This window comes from Lycorma delicatula, chromosome 2 (genome assembly GCF_047948215.1).
Source record: "Lycorma delicatula isolate Av1 chromosome 2, ASM4794821v1, whole genome shotgun sequence".
NCBI lineage: Eukaryota > Metazoa > Arthropoda > Insecta > Hemiptera > Fulgoridae > Lycorma > Lycorma delicatula.
Genome location: NC_134456.1, coordinates 184,915,637 through 184,930,237, shown reverse-complemented (window position 1 = coordinate 184,930,237; position 14,601 = coordinate 184,915,637). Strand labels below are relative to the sequence as shown.

General features: G+C 31.9%; 2 protein-coding genes across 4 annotated transcripts in view; one reads left to right on the top strand and one right to left on the bottom strand.

The window, feature by feature from the left end:
* Nucleotides 1-14,601, top strand: part of LOC142320333 (hemocyte protein-glutamine gamma-glutamyltransferase-like) — a 120,315-nt gene that overhangs the window by 50,382 nt on the left and 55,332 nt on the right. The gene's annotated exons all lie outside the window — the stretch shown is intronic.
* LOC142319496 (carboxypeptidase Q-like) overlaps nt 1-14,601 on the bottom strand; it is a 36,530-nt gene that overhangs the window by 18,143 nt on the left and 3,786 nt on the right. For all 3 annotated transcript variants that reach the window (XM_075356828.1, XM_075356830.1, XM_075356829.1), the window contains exons 2-4: nt 9,866-9,891; nt 5,785-6,312; nt 2,961-3,111 (exon numbers count right to left, since the gene is read on the bottom strand). In XM_075356828.1, coding sequence (XP_075212943.1) covers nt 2,961-3,111; nt 5,785-6,173 — 540 coding nt within the window. In that variant the 5' untranslated portion in view covers nt 6,174-6,312; nt 9,866-9,891. The remainder of the gene's footprint in view (nt 1-2,960; nt 3,112-5,784; nt 6,313-9,865; nt 9,892-14,601) is intronic.

The window sequence follows — 14,601 nt, the reverse complement described above, 5'->3', positions numbered from 1 at the left end:
GTCCAGAACATTCAGTGTCACTTGTGCTCTTATAACCACTTCAAAAATCTTGACACCACTTATAAACTGTTCTAATCAAAGGTGTACATTCACCATAATACTTATCAAGTTTATCTTTAGTCTCCTGAGGCCATTTGCCCTTCAAAAAGCAATCTTTAATCAACATGCAAAACTCATTTTCATCCATTTTTGAGAAATCACTTGACTTCCTCAATTCAAACATAGAAAAATTAATTGATTAGGTCAAAACTTTTGTGCTTCTTCCAAAAGATGCTACTAACTGAAAATCCCTTTGATATACAACAGCAGTGCCAACTCTCAGACTCTGACCACCCTCATTTACACTAAATTATTCAATAAGATGTTTACTTCTACAATATTAATACTATTTTCAAGTACAGTAAAAAAAAAATTATTGAGCCAAAATTATGATAAAAATTATTGGTTTACAAAAAGCAATCAACTGTCTTGATGTTATTTATAAAACTGCCATTCAGCAGTTGTTCTTTTCCAATATCCTTTTGAATGAGATTGTTACAGATCTTGATCTGTCCTCAAACAGTACTGTTAAGTGGGCCCCAGTGACTTAAGTACAGTAGTTAAACAGAACTAAAATATAGTTAAAAGTTATTATTGCTAATTATACAGTGTTTCATAATGTTCTTCAGAGTTTTGAAAATTCATTAACAAAAAACTATTTCACTCATAAGAATAAAACAAGTACTGTAAGAAAGAGTACTTCAAAAAGTTTTTTTCCACATATACTAGGCAGTTAGTAAACCATTTGCTCACTAGGCATTGACAATAGAGAAAATGGCTGCCACGGGAAGCGAGAAGTCGTTTTGTGTTAGAATTTCACTTGTCAAAGTCAGTAATTTCTGTGCAATGTGCATTTCGGTTGAAATTTCATAAAGGAGCCACCAAGTGAAAATTCAATTCAATTCGTGCATGGTATAAACAATTCAGTGAAACTGGTTGCTTGTGCAAGTGAAAATCAACTGGTCATCCATTAACCTCAGAAGTCAATGTCGAATGTGTGCGTGCAAGTTTCATTGACAGCCCGTCAAAATCGACTGTGACTGCAGGCATAGAATTAGGAATTCTGAAAACAACAGTGTGGAGAATTCTCCATAAACGTTTATTATGCAAACTGTGCCATCTTCAATTAATCCAGCATCTTTCTGATGGAGATAAAACACGTCGGCTCAATTTTTGTTTACAGTTACAGGAAAAGATGTTGTTAGATGAAGGTTTTGTAAACAAGATAATTTTCAGCGATGAAGCTACTTTCCATATAAGCGGCAAAGTAAACAGTCATAACGTACGAGTTTGGGGCACTAAAAACCTACATGCTTATGTGGAATACATTCGGGATTCTCCGAAAGTAAACGTTTATTGTGCGATCTCTCATGAGGCAGTGTATGGGGTTCTTTTTTATGGAAACCACAGTAATCGGCATGATATACCTGGATATGTTATAATTATGGCTTATGCCTCAGCTACTCAACGACTTCATTTTCCAGCAAGATGGTTGTCCTGCCTATTTTCATAAAGAGGTTTGACAGTACCTTAACACAACATTACCTCGTTGCTGGATATTTGTCTGAAGAAGACCAACTCATTATGCTGTCAACTACTTTCAGGCCATGGGAACTTTGATAGCTATCTGCATCGCTTCAAGAGGAGGAGAACGGCGAGTTGCAGGTACTGTCCGACAGCTGACACAGCCGAACACACCTGGTTCGACTGTGTCAGGTGGGAGAATGAGAGACGTTCGATTCCGGTGGCCTTAACATCAGATAACGTCGTCGGACACATGCTCCAGAGTGAGAATGGATGGAGGGAGGTAGAGAGAGTGGCTCGTCTCATACTAACAGCGAAGATGCAGGAGGAATCCCCTTGAAGTGCACACGGCCCTCGATGTCAAAAGAGGCGTCAAAATGTGTTTACTTAGTTGTTGGATTATGCTGCCGGATATACCGATGGACATGGAGTGGGGGATATTGTGTGCGGTGCTCTACCACTGACGGCGAAGGAGGCATGGTGCAACAAGTAATGGGGGGTCATGGGAATGCGTGGGGGATCGAGGTCAGGTACAAGTCCATCTTGATGCGTGTAGGGGCCAAGAAGGCAGCCTCTATGCCTAGGGTGTTTGGGCCTACTCACGCGCAAGAGTGGGTGGGTCGGAGCTCCCCGATGATGGCATGGGGGACCCTCAAGGTGTGCATGGGGGGACGCGTAACTGTGAAGGGCAAACGAAATGTGTGTCTTGATCAGGTACAATAGGGACTGGAAGGGTGCTCTCCTGCAGAGAAAAATTCTGATCACCGGAAGAGGTGATTAGTATGTTTTCGAGGAGGCACGAGAACCCCCGATGGGATGTCCGAGTTCGGACGAGCTAGGGAGGGCAGACTGCGCTGCCATGAAACCCTGAGGCGACTGTGTTAAGGTTTTTAGCGTGGGCTGGTCGTCTTGGGGGAGTTTAAAAAAAAAATACTCATTATGCTGTGGCCACCAAGATCACCAGACCTCACGCCATGTGATTTCTTTCTCTGGGGATACGTGAAAGATAAGGTGTTTATCCCACCAATTCCGCACGATATCGCTGAGTTAAAGAATCGCATAATCAATGCAATCAACTCCATCAAAAATGACATGTTAGAACGAGTTTGGCAAGAGCTAGACTTTCGTGTTGATGTGTGCCGTGTCATCAGAGGAGCACATATTGAACATTTATAGATTTTAACAAAAACTGTTTGAGACCCTGCATCACCTCGTACAACTTTCATTTAGATAAGTGAAATACTTTTTTTGTACTGAATTTTTGTAACTCCGAAGAACATTATGAAATGCCCTGTATTTGAGCCACGAATTACAGTACTGTCAAAACTAACAAAAAAACAAGCATCAAAGGAGAGGTTGGGAGAATCTTGTTAAATACTTTAAAAAGAACTACTTACTTCAGCTGCTCTTTCATGTAATTCATCAAATGAATTTACAACTAATGCTTCAGCAGTAATACCGTCTGGTGGTGTAGATATGCTTCCACCAAGTCCCAACATATTCAAGGAATGATTCCTAGGAGTTATCATCTCTGCATATTCTTTTCCTCTATTAAAAAAAATTAAAAAATCAAACAGTAAAAAAATAAATTTTGTGAATTCACAAATTCTCATTTTACTTTAATCTACAATACATCTGTTTATTTTGTTTTTTAATAAATGGAACTTAAAATTTCAGTTAACAAAAAAAATTAACTAAATTAAATTTTTTATCTTAAATGATCTCTTTTACTAACAGGTGTTTCAAAAGATGCAACCCTAAGATTAAGAGTGTAGAAGTCATGCATAGGTAAATTTTATTTTTTTTCAATTGGCAACATTGTACTCAAGGTTAGCAGTTTTTATTTTTCTATTTAGCCTCCAGAACCACCGTAAGGTATTAACTCTAGAGGATGATATGTATGAATGTGATATGTAGTCTTGTACAGTCTCAGATTGACCGTTCCTGTGATGTGTGGTCAATTGGAATCCAACCACCAAAGAACACCAGTATCCATGATTTAAAATTAATCTAATTAATTTATCTAGAATTCAAATCCGTACAAAAGTAATTGCCTTTACTAGCATTTGAACCTTAGAACTCTAGACTTCGAAATCATCTGATTTGTTATGAGAAGGTCACCACTAGACTAACCCAGTGGGTTAAGATTAGCAGCTTGTAACAGTTGAAATGTCCTTTTATGCACTAGTGACGTACCTCAGTATAAATTCATCTCTATTGTGTTACCTATGTTGTTTTCCAAGGATGAACGTATGTTTTTTATTTTTTTTCCTTGTTTAGCCTCCGGGAATCACAGTCAGGTATTATTTCAGAGGATGATATGTATGAATGTAAGTGAAGTGTAGTCTTGTACAGTCTCAGGTTGACCATTTCTGAGATGTGTGCTTAATTGAAACCCAACCACCAATGAACACTGGCATCCACGATTTAGTATTCAAATCCATATAAAAGTAAAACTGCCTTTACTAGGATTTAAACATTTAAACTCTAACTTCAAAAATCAGCTGATTTGTGAAGATGTGTTCACCATTAGAACAAGCCGGTGGGTTATTGTGTGTTTATTAGTGAGACTTATAAATCTGACAAATGAGTGAAAGACGAGTTTAGGATAAAATTTCCCAATTCTTTAGTTCTTAATAAGTTGACAATATTGTGTCTGATTAATAAATTTTGTGAGACTAGAGTGTACATGATCAGAAAAGCACAGGTTGACCATCACTTTTAACAGTTGAAGTCTTGGAGGATGTGAAAGAACATTTGACTTGCTCACCCAGAAAATCACTCAGAAAGTTCTGTTCGCAGGCTGGGCTTTCACTATTACAAGGCTAATAAAAAATATAAAAAAATTACAATTGCATGCTTATTGCATCGATGTTGTTTAAGAACTGAAAGAAGTAGATGGAAAACGATAAGAACTATTATAAAATTATTTAAATTAAATATGCTTTCAAAGTACCAGAATAACAAATAATAATAAATTATTTATTGATTTTCAATTTAAAAAAATCACAAAATAAAATTATTTACCCCATTGAATATTAATTAATTATAATTATTATTCTAATATTACAGAATTTTTTCCTTCCTTAAAACTGACTGCAGTGCAATGAAAGTGTATACCTCTAGAAATATATATTATCTATATAATAATATCTTATAGAACACATATCACCAAAGCAATGGCCTTTTGGAGGAAATTTCCAGTTCGCACCAAGATTGTGCTAGATAGTCTCACACATGAGCAGGTGTCACATTTAAGGTATATGGGAATCGACATTACTTATGGGAAGGATAAAAATGATGATAAGATTGATAGAGTTCAAACATTTAAGGTTCAATCAAGTGTGCTTTGAAAAATAAAACTTGTAAGAATACACAAATTAGATTCTATAATATAATGATGATGCCTGCCTTGCTATATGGAATGGAGTCATCGATAACTACAAAGAAAGCACTTAAGAGAGTACGAGCATCAGAAATGTGTTCTCTTAGAAGTGTAAAGGGCTGCACAATTCTTAAGATACCAAACATAAAAATTCAAAATGAACTTTGTGGATTTCTTTAACTAGTAAATTGGAGTAGAGGTAGAGAGAGTGAAAGCTTCATGTGGAACATACGATGGACAAAAGAGTTCTAAACAAGGTGTTAAGACATAGGCCACTGAGGAAAAGGGATGATGGTAGGTCATTGAAGAGATGATGATGGAGCTTATTATGCAATTTAGTGAATTGTAAATTAGAGTGAAATTTCCTATTAATAACTTAAAGAAATTATCATTTTGAAGCCAGAACAGATATTATTGTCTAATCCTGGAAGGAGGAAGAGGTGGGAAAAGAAGAAGAAGAAAAGCACATTTTTATTTTATTATGGAGTGCTTTTATATACATAAGTTTTTATTACATATTTGTCAGAGCATTTTCTGCTTATTTAATACAGAACACAAATCTCATCATAAAATTTGACTTAGATCAAAATAAGAATAGTCCTTTACATAATAAATATGTTAGATTGTACATTTCTTAATTTTAATATTTATTAATAAAATCATATATAAAAATCGCAAAACATACATTGTTTTGAGTAAAAATAAAGCAATGAATAAAAATAATATAATCTAAAAAAATATTAGTTGTAAAAAAATTGCTTAAAAAATATATTAATTATTTGTTAAGCAATTAACTGAGAAAAAGTATTATAAGGATCGCAACAGAAATGACTCACCTGATCCATACAGGAATCATACATGGTTCACCATGAACATTTTCTAAATTATAATGCCTGAGTAAATCCATAGTATAATTTATAGACTTTTCTAGGTTTTCTGTTCCACTTTGTCTACTTCCAAATTTATCAGTGAAATTACTAAGCTCCTCATAAACAAGTCCTTTGAAATCTCCTTTAGTAACGCGGTTAATAATTGAATAAATAATTGGTTGATAGTTACGTATTTCTTTTATAAGTCGTAAATCAAGATTACACTGAAGACTGTTATGTTGATCTGTTTGGTTATAAAAAATGGAATTGTAGTAATTCATGACAAATCCCTCAGTACTAGCCAACAATGAGTGTAGTATAAAAACAAAAAAAATTACAGAAAATAAAATGCTCATTTTTAGTTTGTGTACAGTTATTAAAATTTTAACATCAACTTCAACTTATATGAAAAAATTAATACTTATGTAATCTGTTTTCTTTTGAAGAGTATCTGGCAAATATATATAGATTCTGAACAGTATATTTTTAGCAATCCTACAAACAGAAAAATATACAAAAAAATGAAATGTGACATAATTATATAGAAGTATATTAATAGATATGACGTAAATAACAGAACAAAAGATACAAAACAAATCTATTTACAGTTACTTAGTAATGAACTTTACTATGATAGTTAATTAATGTTTATTAAAACTAAGTTTATTGTAATTTTTAATTAAAATTAACTAGTTTTAACCCAATAAAAATCAGCACCATAGTTATTTTTATATAATAAGAAATATTGTCAAAGACTTTTTTAAATAGGGCAACTGGTGAAAGAATTTTATTTATTATTTATAAAAAAAAATAAGGAAATTTTAATTTTATAAAATCAGTATTCTCACAAATTATATTACATATATGCATTTAGTGAATAAATAAATATTTTATTCTGATGAATAAATTATAATACAAATCATGTCATTCAAATCCTATTAAAGGTATTTGATTTTATTCAGATTTGAACACTAGTTTATTGATACTGGCTTTCTTTGGTGATTGGGTTTCAATTATTCAATTAACCACATGTCTCAGGAATATTGATCTTAGTTTGTTCAAGACTCATGTTTACTGGATATTCACACGGATCTTAATGAGTCACTAATGACTTTAATTGTTAATGAGACTATAAATAGAAATATTATTATCATGTCATTAGAAATGGGTAGATAGCTTATCTCCAAAAATAAAAAAAAGGAACTGTCCCAGCATTTGCCTGAGTCCAAGGGAAACTAAGCTAAAATCTTTATCAGAACAGCATTAAAGAAGGTTATTAATTAAAAAATAAAAACAGACGTGATTAAAGTTCATAATAATTATTTAAACTATAAACAAATGAAATAACATTAACACAAATGTGTGAAGGCACTACATGAAAAAATAACTACAAAATAAAAGAGAATTCAAGAAGCTTTAATGAAAATTATTTGATACATATTAATATAAGTATTGAAAAGAGATGGGGAAAATTCAGTTTTTTTACACATTTTTTTGAATAAGTATTATTTAAAAATTCATTCACAGAGTGATATTGTTTCTACAAAAAAAAGTTTTAATTGTATTATAAATAAATTGGTGGTAAGTCTTCATAAGTGACTTGGTAATTTAAGCATAAATAAAGTCCACCTAGGACATTATTTTTTTAAAGAATAACTGACAGTTTTTTTTTTGTAAAGATTGCAGATTCATAAATGTAACAAATGGGTAAGTTAACATTTAACATTTTCTAAATATCGGTTTAATTATTTATACTTATGGACTCAAACAATGATCTGACAGCCCATTGTTGTTTTTTTTAAATCATTCTGAATTTCTAAGGGAGCTTAAAGATCTGATACAAGTATATACGAGGGTTATTTTTTTTTCAAGGTCCGAACGGTCGCAAAATAAAAACCCGTGCAAAAATCGGATGAACCTTGGCGCATATGTGTTGCACAGCATCTTTAGTATGGCAATCATGCCGCGTCACTTCGTTTAGTTATGAACACGCAACTAGCACGTAAACATGTCTACAACAATAGCATCCCCCTGTGAAGTGTGTGCGGTAATTCGATTTCTTCAGGCTGAGGGGTGTAATGCAGCTGAAATTCATCGATGAATAAGTAATGTGTACGGTGAAACTTCAATGAGTGACAGCAAAGCGCGACAATGGTGCAGGAACTTTAAAGCAGGACGTACAGATGTTCATGATGCAGGCGGTCAGGGAAGGAAGCGAGTATCAACTGATGATCTCGTTGAGCAAGCAGATGAGGCAATTCAAGAAAATCATCGGTTCACAATTTCTGTATTGAGCGATTCGTTTCCTGAAATTTCAAGATCAGCTCTCTACACTATTGTGAGTGAGAGACTTCAGTACCACAAAATGTGTGCGAGATGGGTTTCCAAAATGCTGTCCGACCATCACAAAACAATGAGGATGGACGCCTCCCTAACGTTTCTCCAGCGCTACCACAATGAAGGAGAAAATTTTTTGAACAAAATTGTCACAGGGGACGAGACATGGGTCCATTTTGAAACTGAAGAACAATCCAAACAGTGGATGCATTATCATTCTCCCAGTAAACCAAAGAAGTTTAAGCGAACTTTCTCCAACAGAAAGTGTATGGCTACTGTGTTCTGGGACCGGAATGGAGTTCTCTTGGTGGAATTCATGGAACGTGGCACGACCATCACTGCAGCCTCATACTGCATTACTCTTCAACATCTACGAAGGGCAATTCAGAATAAGCAGAGAGGAATGTTGTCATCAGGCATTATTTTTCTCCATGACAATCCTTGGCGGCCGCTCACTGCAGCTGTAACAAAGAAGCTCCTGCAGCGTTTTCATTGGGAAGTGTTTGATCACCCACCATACAGCCCGAACTTAGCTCCATCCTATTTTCACCTCTTTGCTCACATGAAACACTGGCTAGGAGGACAAAATTTTGGCACAGAAATTGCGCTGCAGACCAGGGTAGAAACATGGCTGAAAACACAGGCGGCTCCGTTCTATGACGAGGGTATTGGAAAGTTGGAACCACGCTACGACAGGTTTCTAAATCGGAGTGGCGACTATGTAAGTACTTATTACAAATAAAAATTTTTTTATTTTCACTGTGGTTTTAATTTTGTGACCGATCAGACCTTGAAAAAAATAACCCTCGTACATAATAAGCATTACAAATATTTAATAATGATGACAATCTTAGCGTATCACTTAGGAATTTTAAAGCAAAAAGGTATGGTTTGATTATGTTGTAAACAAAATCGATTTCATCATCCCAAGAGAATTTGCTATCAAACAGAAATTTCACATTATGAATAAAATTAATACTATAGTTATCATTAATGGGAATTCTATCCACATGATCAGCAATGTTAAAGTTACCTGAGAAGCCTAATGCAATGGTATTTTTCATATTTAAAACTAGATGGTTACTATCCATCCAGTGAATAATCTTTTTGAACTGCTATCTAGAATTTTCAATTTCTTTTAAATAATTATCTTCAACTGTACACATAATTGTGTCTTCTGCAAAGAAGGTTACAAGGAAAACAGTTTATGATTTTGAAGCAGGTCATTAACAAGAAAAAGCAAGGGTCCAAGGGCACCCTTGCCCTACTTTTTCATGTGTATTCTTACAAAAAGATGAAATTTCAACTACCTGTTTATGTTAGGTATAACTTCAACCAAATGTAAGCAGCCATGTCTCTTTAAGTTTTTTCATCAGTAAAAATTATAGAACTAAGTCGAATGCACTGCTGCAAACCACAAAAAAAATTCAATGTGGAATCTGTTTGTTATTTATAAAATTTAAAATTTTACTCCAAAAACAGGGAAATGGCTGTCAGTAGATTCCTTTTCCTAAAACTATGATGAAAGTTTGTTAATACATTATGCTTTTCAAGTTTATTTTTCATCTTTTTTTTTCAAATACTTATATAAAAAATAAATGTACACTTAATATGGACAATAACAAAACTGGCCAATAATTATTTTTTAATTGTCAAATTTTTCTTAAGAAAGTCGTAAAAAAAAATCAAAAATGGAATGATTTATACTTACTCTTCCAATAGAAGCTGGGAAATCCTCTGTAAAAGAAAGATTTGTTAATTAAATTTGTTTGAAGGGACAGTAATAGCATATACTTTTTGTTTTTTGCTTCAGTGTATGAGATAAATTATTTGTAGCATGTGTAAAAATGTCATGCCTGACCGGGATTCGAAGCGGGACCTCTGGATGAAAGACTTTGATACTACTACTTATTGCGCCACGAAGGCCGGCCATTAGCATAAAATACTTCTTTTTAAAAACCAGAAGGAATTTCATCAATACACTTTAATGTCAAATACTTTAAATACACTTCATATTTAAAATATAATTTTTAAATTCCTGGGTATCAAAGATAAATAAGAATACTGACTGATACATCAACAAAACCATTCAAGATGAATAACTTTGTTTTAAATGGATATATATTACTATTACTATTATTATTATTTGAATTAACGGGTAAGAATTTATTAAATTCCTCTGCTATATGAATAGCGAATGAGGTTGAATGGAGTAGAGCCCATTTGAATTTTTGGTGGTTATATGATTTGTTTTATTCTCAAATGTGTTTTTACTTTTGATAAATGACTACATAATTTTACCATTATCAATAACTTTACCATGAATGTGTTTATAATTTTTCAAATAATTTTGTAAGTTCCAGAAAAAAATTATATTTAGACATTTCAAGGAAATTCCTTAGTGTAGAGCTTGATTTTATGATTTGTTTAGAAATCCATGCATTTTTCTTTTATGTTTAAACTGTTTCTTTTTTACAGATAGACAAACCAGAAAGACATTCTAAAAAACATCAAGAAGATTGTTAAATTTGTCAAGACTAATTTAATTATTTTCTTAGTTTGTGACAATAAGGTTCCCAAACTAAATTTTTATTGATGACCTTTTAAAAGAGTAAAAGTAATCATTGTCTCATTACATATTTTTAAAAATAAGTAATGCTACTGCAATTTGACAATTGAAAATGAATGAATTAATTTGAATTGAATATTGAATATAATAAAACATTTTTCACACGAATATAATTGAATACTGAATTAACATGAATTAATATTAATTGAATATTGCAATGCAATTAATTTTATACAGTCTGAAAGACTGTACGAAAGGATATAAAATTACCTTAAAATACTTTGTAAAATTGTCATTAATGTCACATGATATTTGTAATTCTAGTTGGCTAAAATATAGAAATATTTAATCCTGTTAACAGAAACTGAGTTAATAGTTTACCTATCACAAGACTTGAATCTTCTAGAAACTAAACATTAAAATTACCACTTACACAATGTCAATAAATTTATTAGGAACTTTAAAAAAGAGTTTACGACGGTTTTTGAAAAATGTTTCAAAACAATCATATCTATAAATTAGCTTCATTATCAATTTAAATAGGACATGACTGTATCACATTAAAAAAAATTGATGTGGGCATTACCTAACTTCTTTATACATCTGTTAAATTACATATACGCATTATTTTAAAATGAAAAGTACATAAAATTTTATTTCATTAATAAATTCTGATATCTTTTCATTATTATTATTTATCATAAAACTTTTAACAAATAGAGTTAATAATTATTAATAAATCAATATATTTGAATTAAAAAAAAGTTAAAAAAAAGGAGATGTAGTCTAATTTAAACTGACGTGCCTTCTAAGATCCAAATATTTCATTTACTATAACTCTGGAACCAATGAAAATAAGTACCACTTATGATTTATCATTGAAAAGCTCTCAATGAGGGCTTATTACTGCAGTTAAAAAAAAACCCAAAATCTAAATTTTTTTAGATTTTGGGTTTTTTTTTTTTATTCAGTTGTTTGCAATTGAAAAGGGAGGTGCATAACTAGATGTTTCAACAGTCCTAAATCCAACATTTCAACAGCTTACGGCTAATCATTTTTGAGCAATGCAAGATACATACATACGTCTTATGCCTCTTCACTGAGCCAATTTTAATGTTGGATAACATAATGCCAAATTCTCCAAAATTCAGATGATATATTTATCTATATGTTTGACACCTATTCCCTGCCTACTACAGGGACTGGATGCATAATGGACAGCATTATTCTCAGAGAAAGCAACCCGACTGGTGGTTATTGTACTGTAGATGTTTTACATATATCAAACCCATATTAAAAATTATAACAGTTGTATCCCTTTGTAGAGTATACAAATAAAAATGTAGTTTTTCTACAATTTTTCAGTTTCTTAAGAAACTGAAAATTTAGGAAAAAATTGTAATTTGGCAGATCTGGACTGATAACCATAGTGACTAGATTGACTCATATTATAAAGTAAAATCTCTTGATCTATTTGATCAGTGATTATTTAGAAATAAATCCATAAAAATAAACCTGAATACAAATCAGCCAAATTTAATAAATCTACATCAAGGTTATTCAATTATAGTTCCAACTTCCCTAATAGAGTACTAGTTTTTTAAACTACAATAAATATGGTTAGTGGAATAATCCATTTTTAAATCACATTATAATTATGTGATCTAAAAATGGATTATTATAATGTGATATAATATTAATTATGTGTAATATTAGATAATATTGTTGGGGATGTAGGATGTATAGGGTATACTGAAATGAAACGACTAGCACTAGATAGGGAATCTTGGAGAGCTGCATCAAACCAGTCAAATGACTGAAGACAAAAAAAAAAAAAAAAATTATTTCCAATAATTAATACTTATGCAGTTCAGCAGACTCAAATTTAGCAAAAGAAACCAGATTTTAATTATCTAGTTTTTAAAAATTTTTGTAATTCCACTTTGTACAAGACTGAATCTACACACACATCCTTAGCATACATTTACAGCATAAAGATTATCTGACATACTCATTCTTTATAAAGGCAAATATTAATTTTACGCTTTCTTCTCCCACTCTCTTTTCTATTTGTATTTATCTTTTAGATATCAGAAAATATTTTATTCCTGGAAATCAATATGTAATTCCTAAGTTTGACGTGAATGGAAAATATTAACAGTTTTCCAGTGATAAAATTTTTCCCTTCATGATGCTTTGGTTAAACATTTCTTACACTTAAATAGTATAAACTACAAATACAGAACATCTTTATACAATTTCAATCCCTTAAGAATAATTTAAAAGGGCATAAAAAAAAATGTTTTCATAAAATTTAATGGTCTGTAATTTTTTTAAATTTATAAAAAAAATTTTGTTTAAAATTTTATGAAATAAAATGTTTTTAATGTTAAATGTTTATTTAAATGTTTTTATAAATCTTTTTTTTATATATTTGAATTAAAAAAGAGTTAATAAAAAGGAGATTTAGTCTAATTTGAACTGACATGCCTTCTAAGATCTAAATATTTCATTTATTATAATTCTGGAACCAATGAAAATAAGTACCACTTATATTTTCAATATCATTGAAAATCTCTCAATGAGGGCTCTTAATTACTGCAGTTAAGAAAAGGTCCAAAATCCAAATTTTGGACTTAATTCCTATGTGAATTAGGAAATTCATGTTTATACTGCTTCAGTCTTAAAAATCGTAAGAAGAGAAGCCCAGTTTTGTTTTTAATAACACTTGAGTTAATTTAAGACCCTTATTTAGGTATACACTATAAATGAATTGAAAAATACATGGGAAGAGTAATAATCAAACGTCACTCTTTTATGCGATGATTTAAAGAGAAAAATTAGATTTTTTAAAAATAATTTTGGAGCATCAGTTGAATATGAAGTTTCAATAAGACAGGTTTAGAAACCTTAAACAGGTTTAAACCCGGGGTTTAAAAACCTGAAGAAAAGTTGTCAGATGAATCGGTGGAATTTAGAGAAGCTTGAGGAAGAGGAGGTAAAGAAGATTTTTGAGGAGGACATCGCAAGAGGTCTGAGTAAAAAAGATAAGGTAGAAAATGTAGAAGAAGAATGGGAGAATGTTAAAAAGGAAATTCTTAAATCAGCAGAAGCAAACTTAGGCGGAATAAAGAGAACTGGTAGAAAACCTTGGGTTTCAGACGATATATTGCAGCTGATGGATGAACGTAGAAAATATAAGAATGCTAATGATGAAGAAAGTAAAAGGAACTATCGGCAATTAAGAAATGCTATAAATAGGAAGTGCAAACTGGCGAAAGAAGAGTGGATTAAAGAAAAGTGTTCAGAAGTGGAAAGAGAAATGAACATTGGTAAAATAGACGGAGCATACAGGAAAGTTAAGGAAAATTTTGGGGTACATAAATTAAAATCTAATAATGTGTTAAACAAAGATGGTACACCAATATATAATACGAAAGGTAAAGTCGATAGATGGGTGGAATATATTGAAGAGTTATACGGAGGAAATGAATTAGAAAATGGTGTTATAGAGGAAGAAGAGGAAGTTGAGGAGGATGAAATGGGAGAAACAATACTGAGATCTGAATTTAAGAGAGCATTAAAAGATTTAAATGGCAGAAAGGCTCCTGGAATAGACGGAATACCTGTAGAATTACTGCGCAGTGCAGATGAGGAAGCGATTGATAGATTATACAAACTGGTGTTTAATATTTATGAAAAAGGGGAATTTCCGTCGGACTTCAAAAAAAGTGTTATAGTTATGATACCAAAGAAAGCAGGGGCAGATAAATGTGAAGAATATAGAACAATTAGTTTAACTAGTCATGCATCAAAAATCTTAACTAGAATTTTATACAGAAGAATTGAGAGGAGAGTGGAAGAAGTGTTAGGAGAAG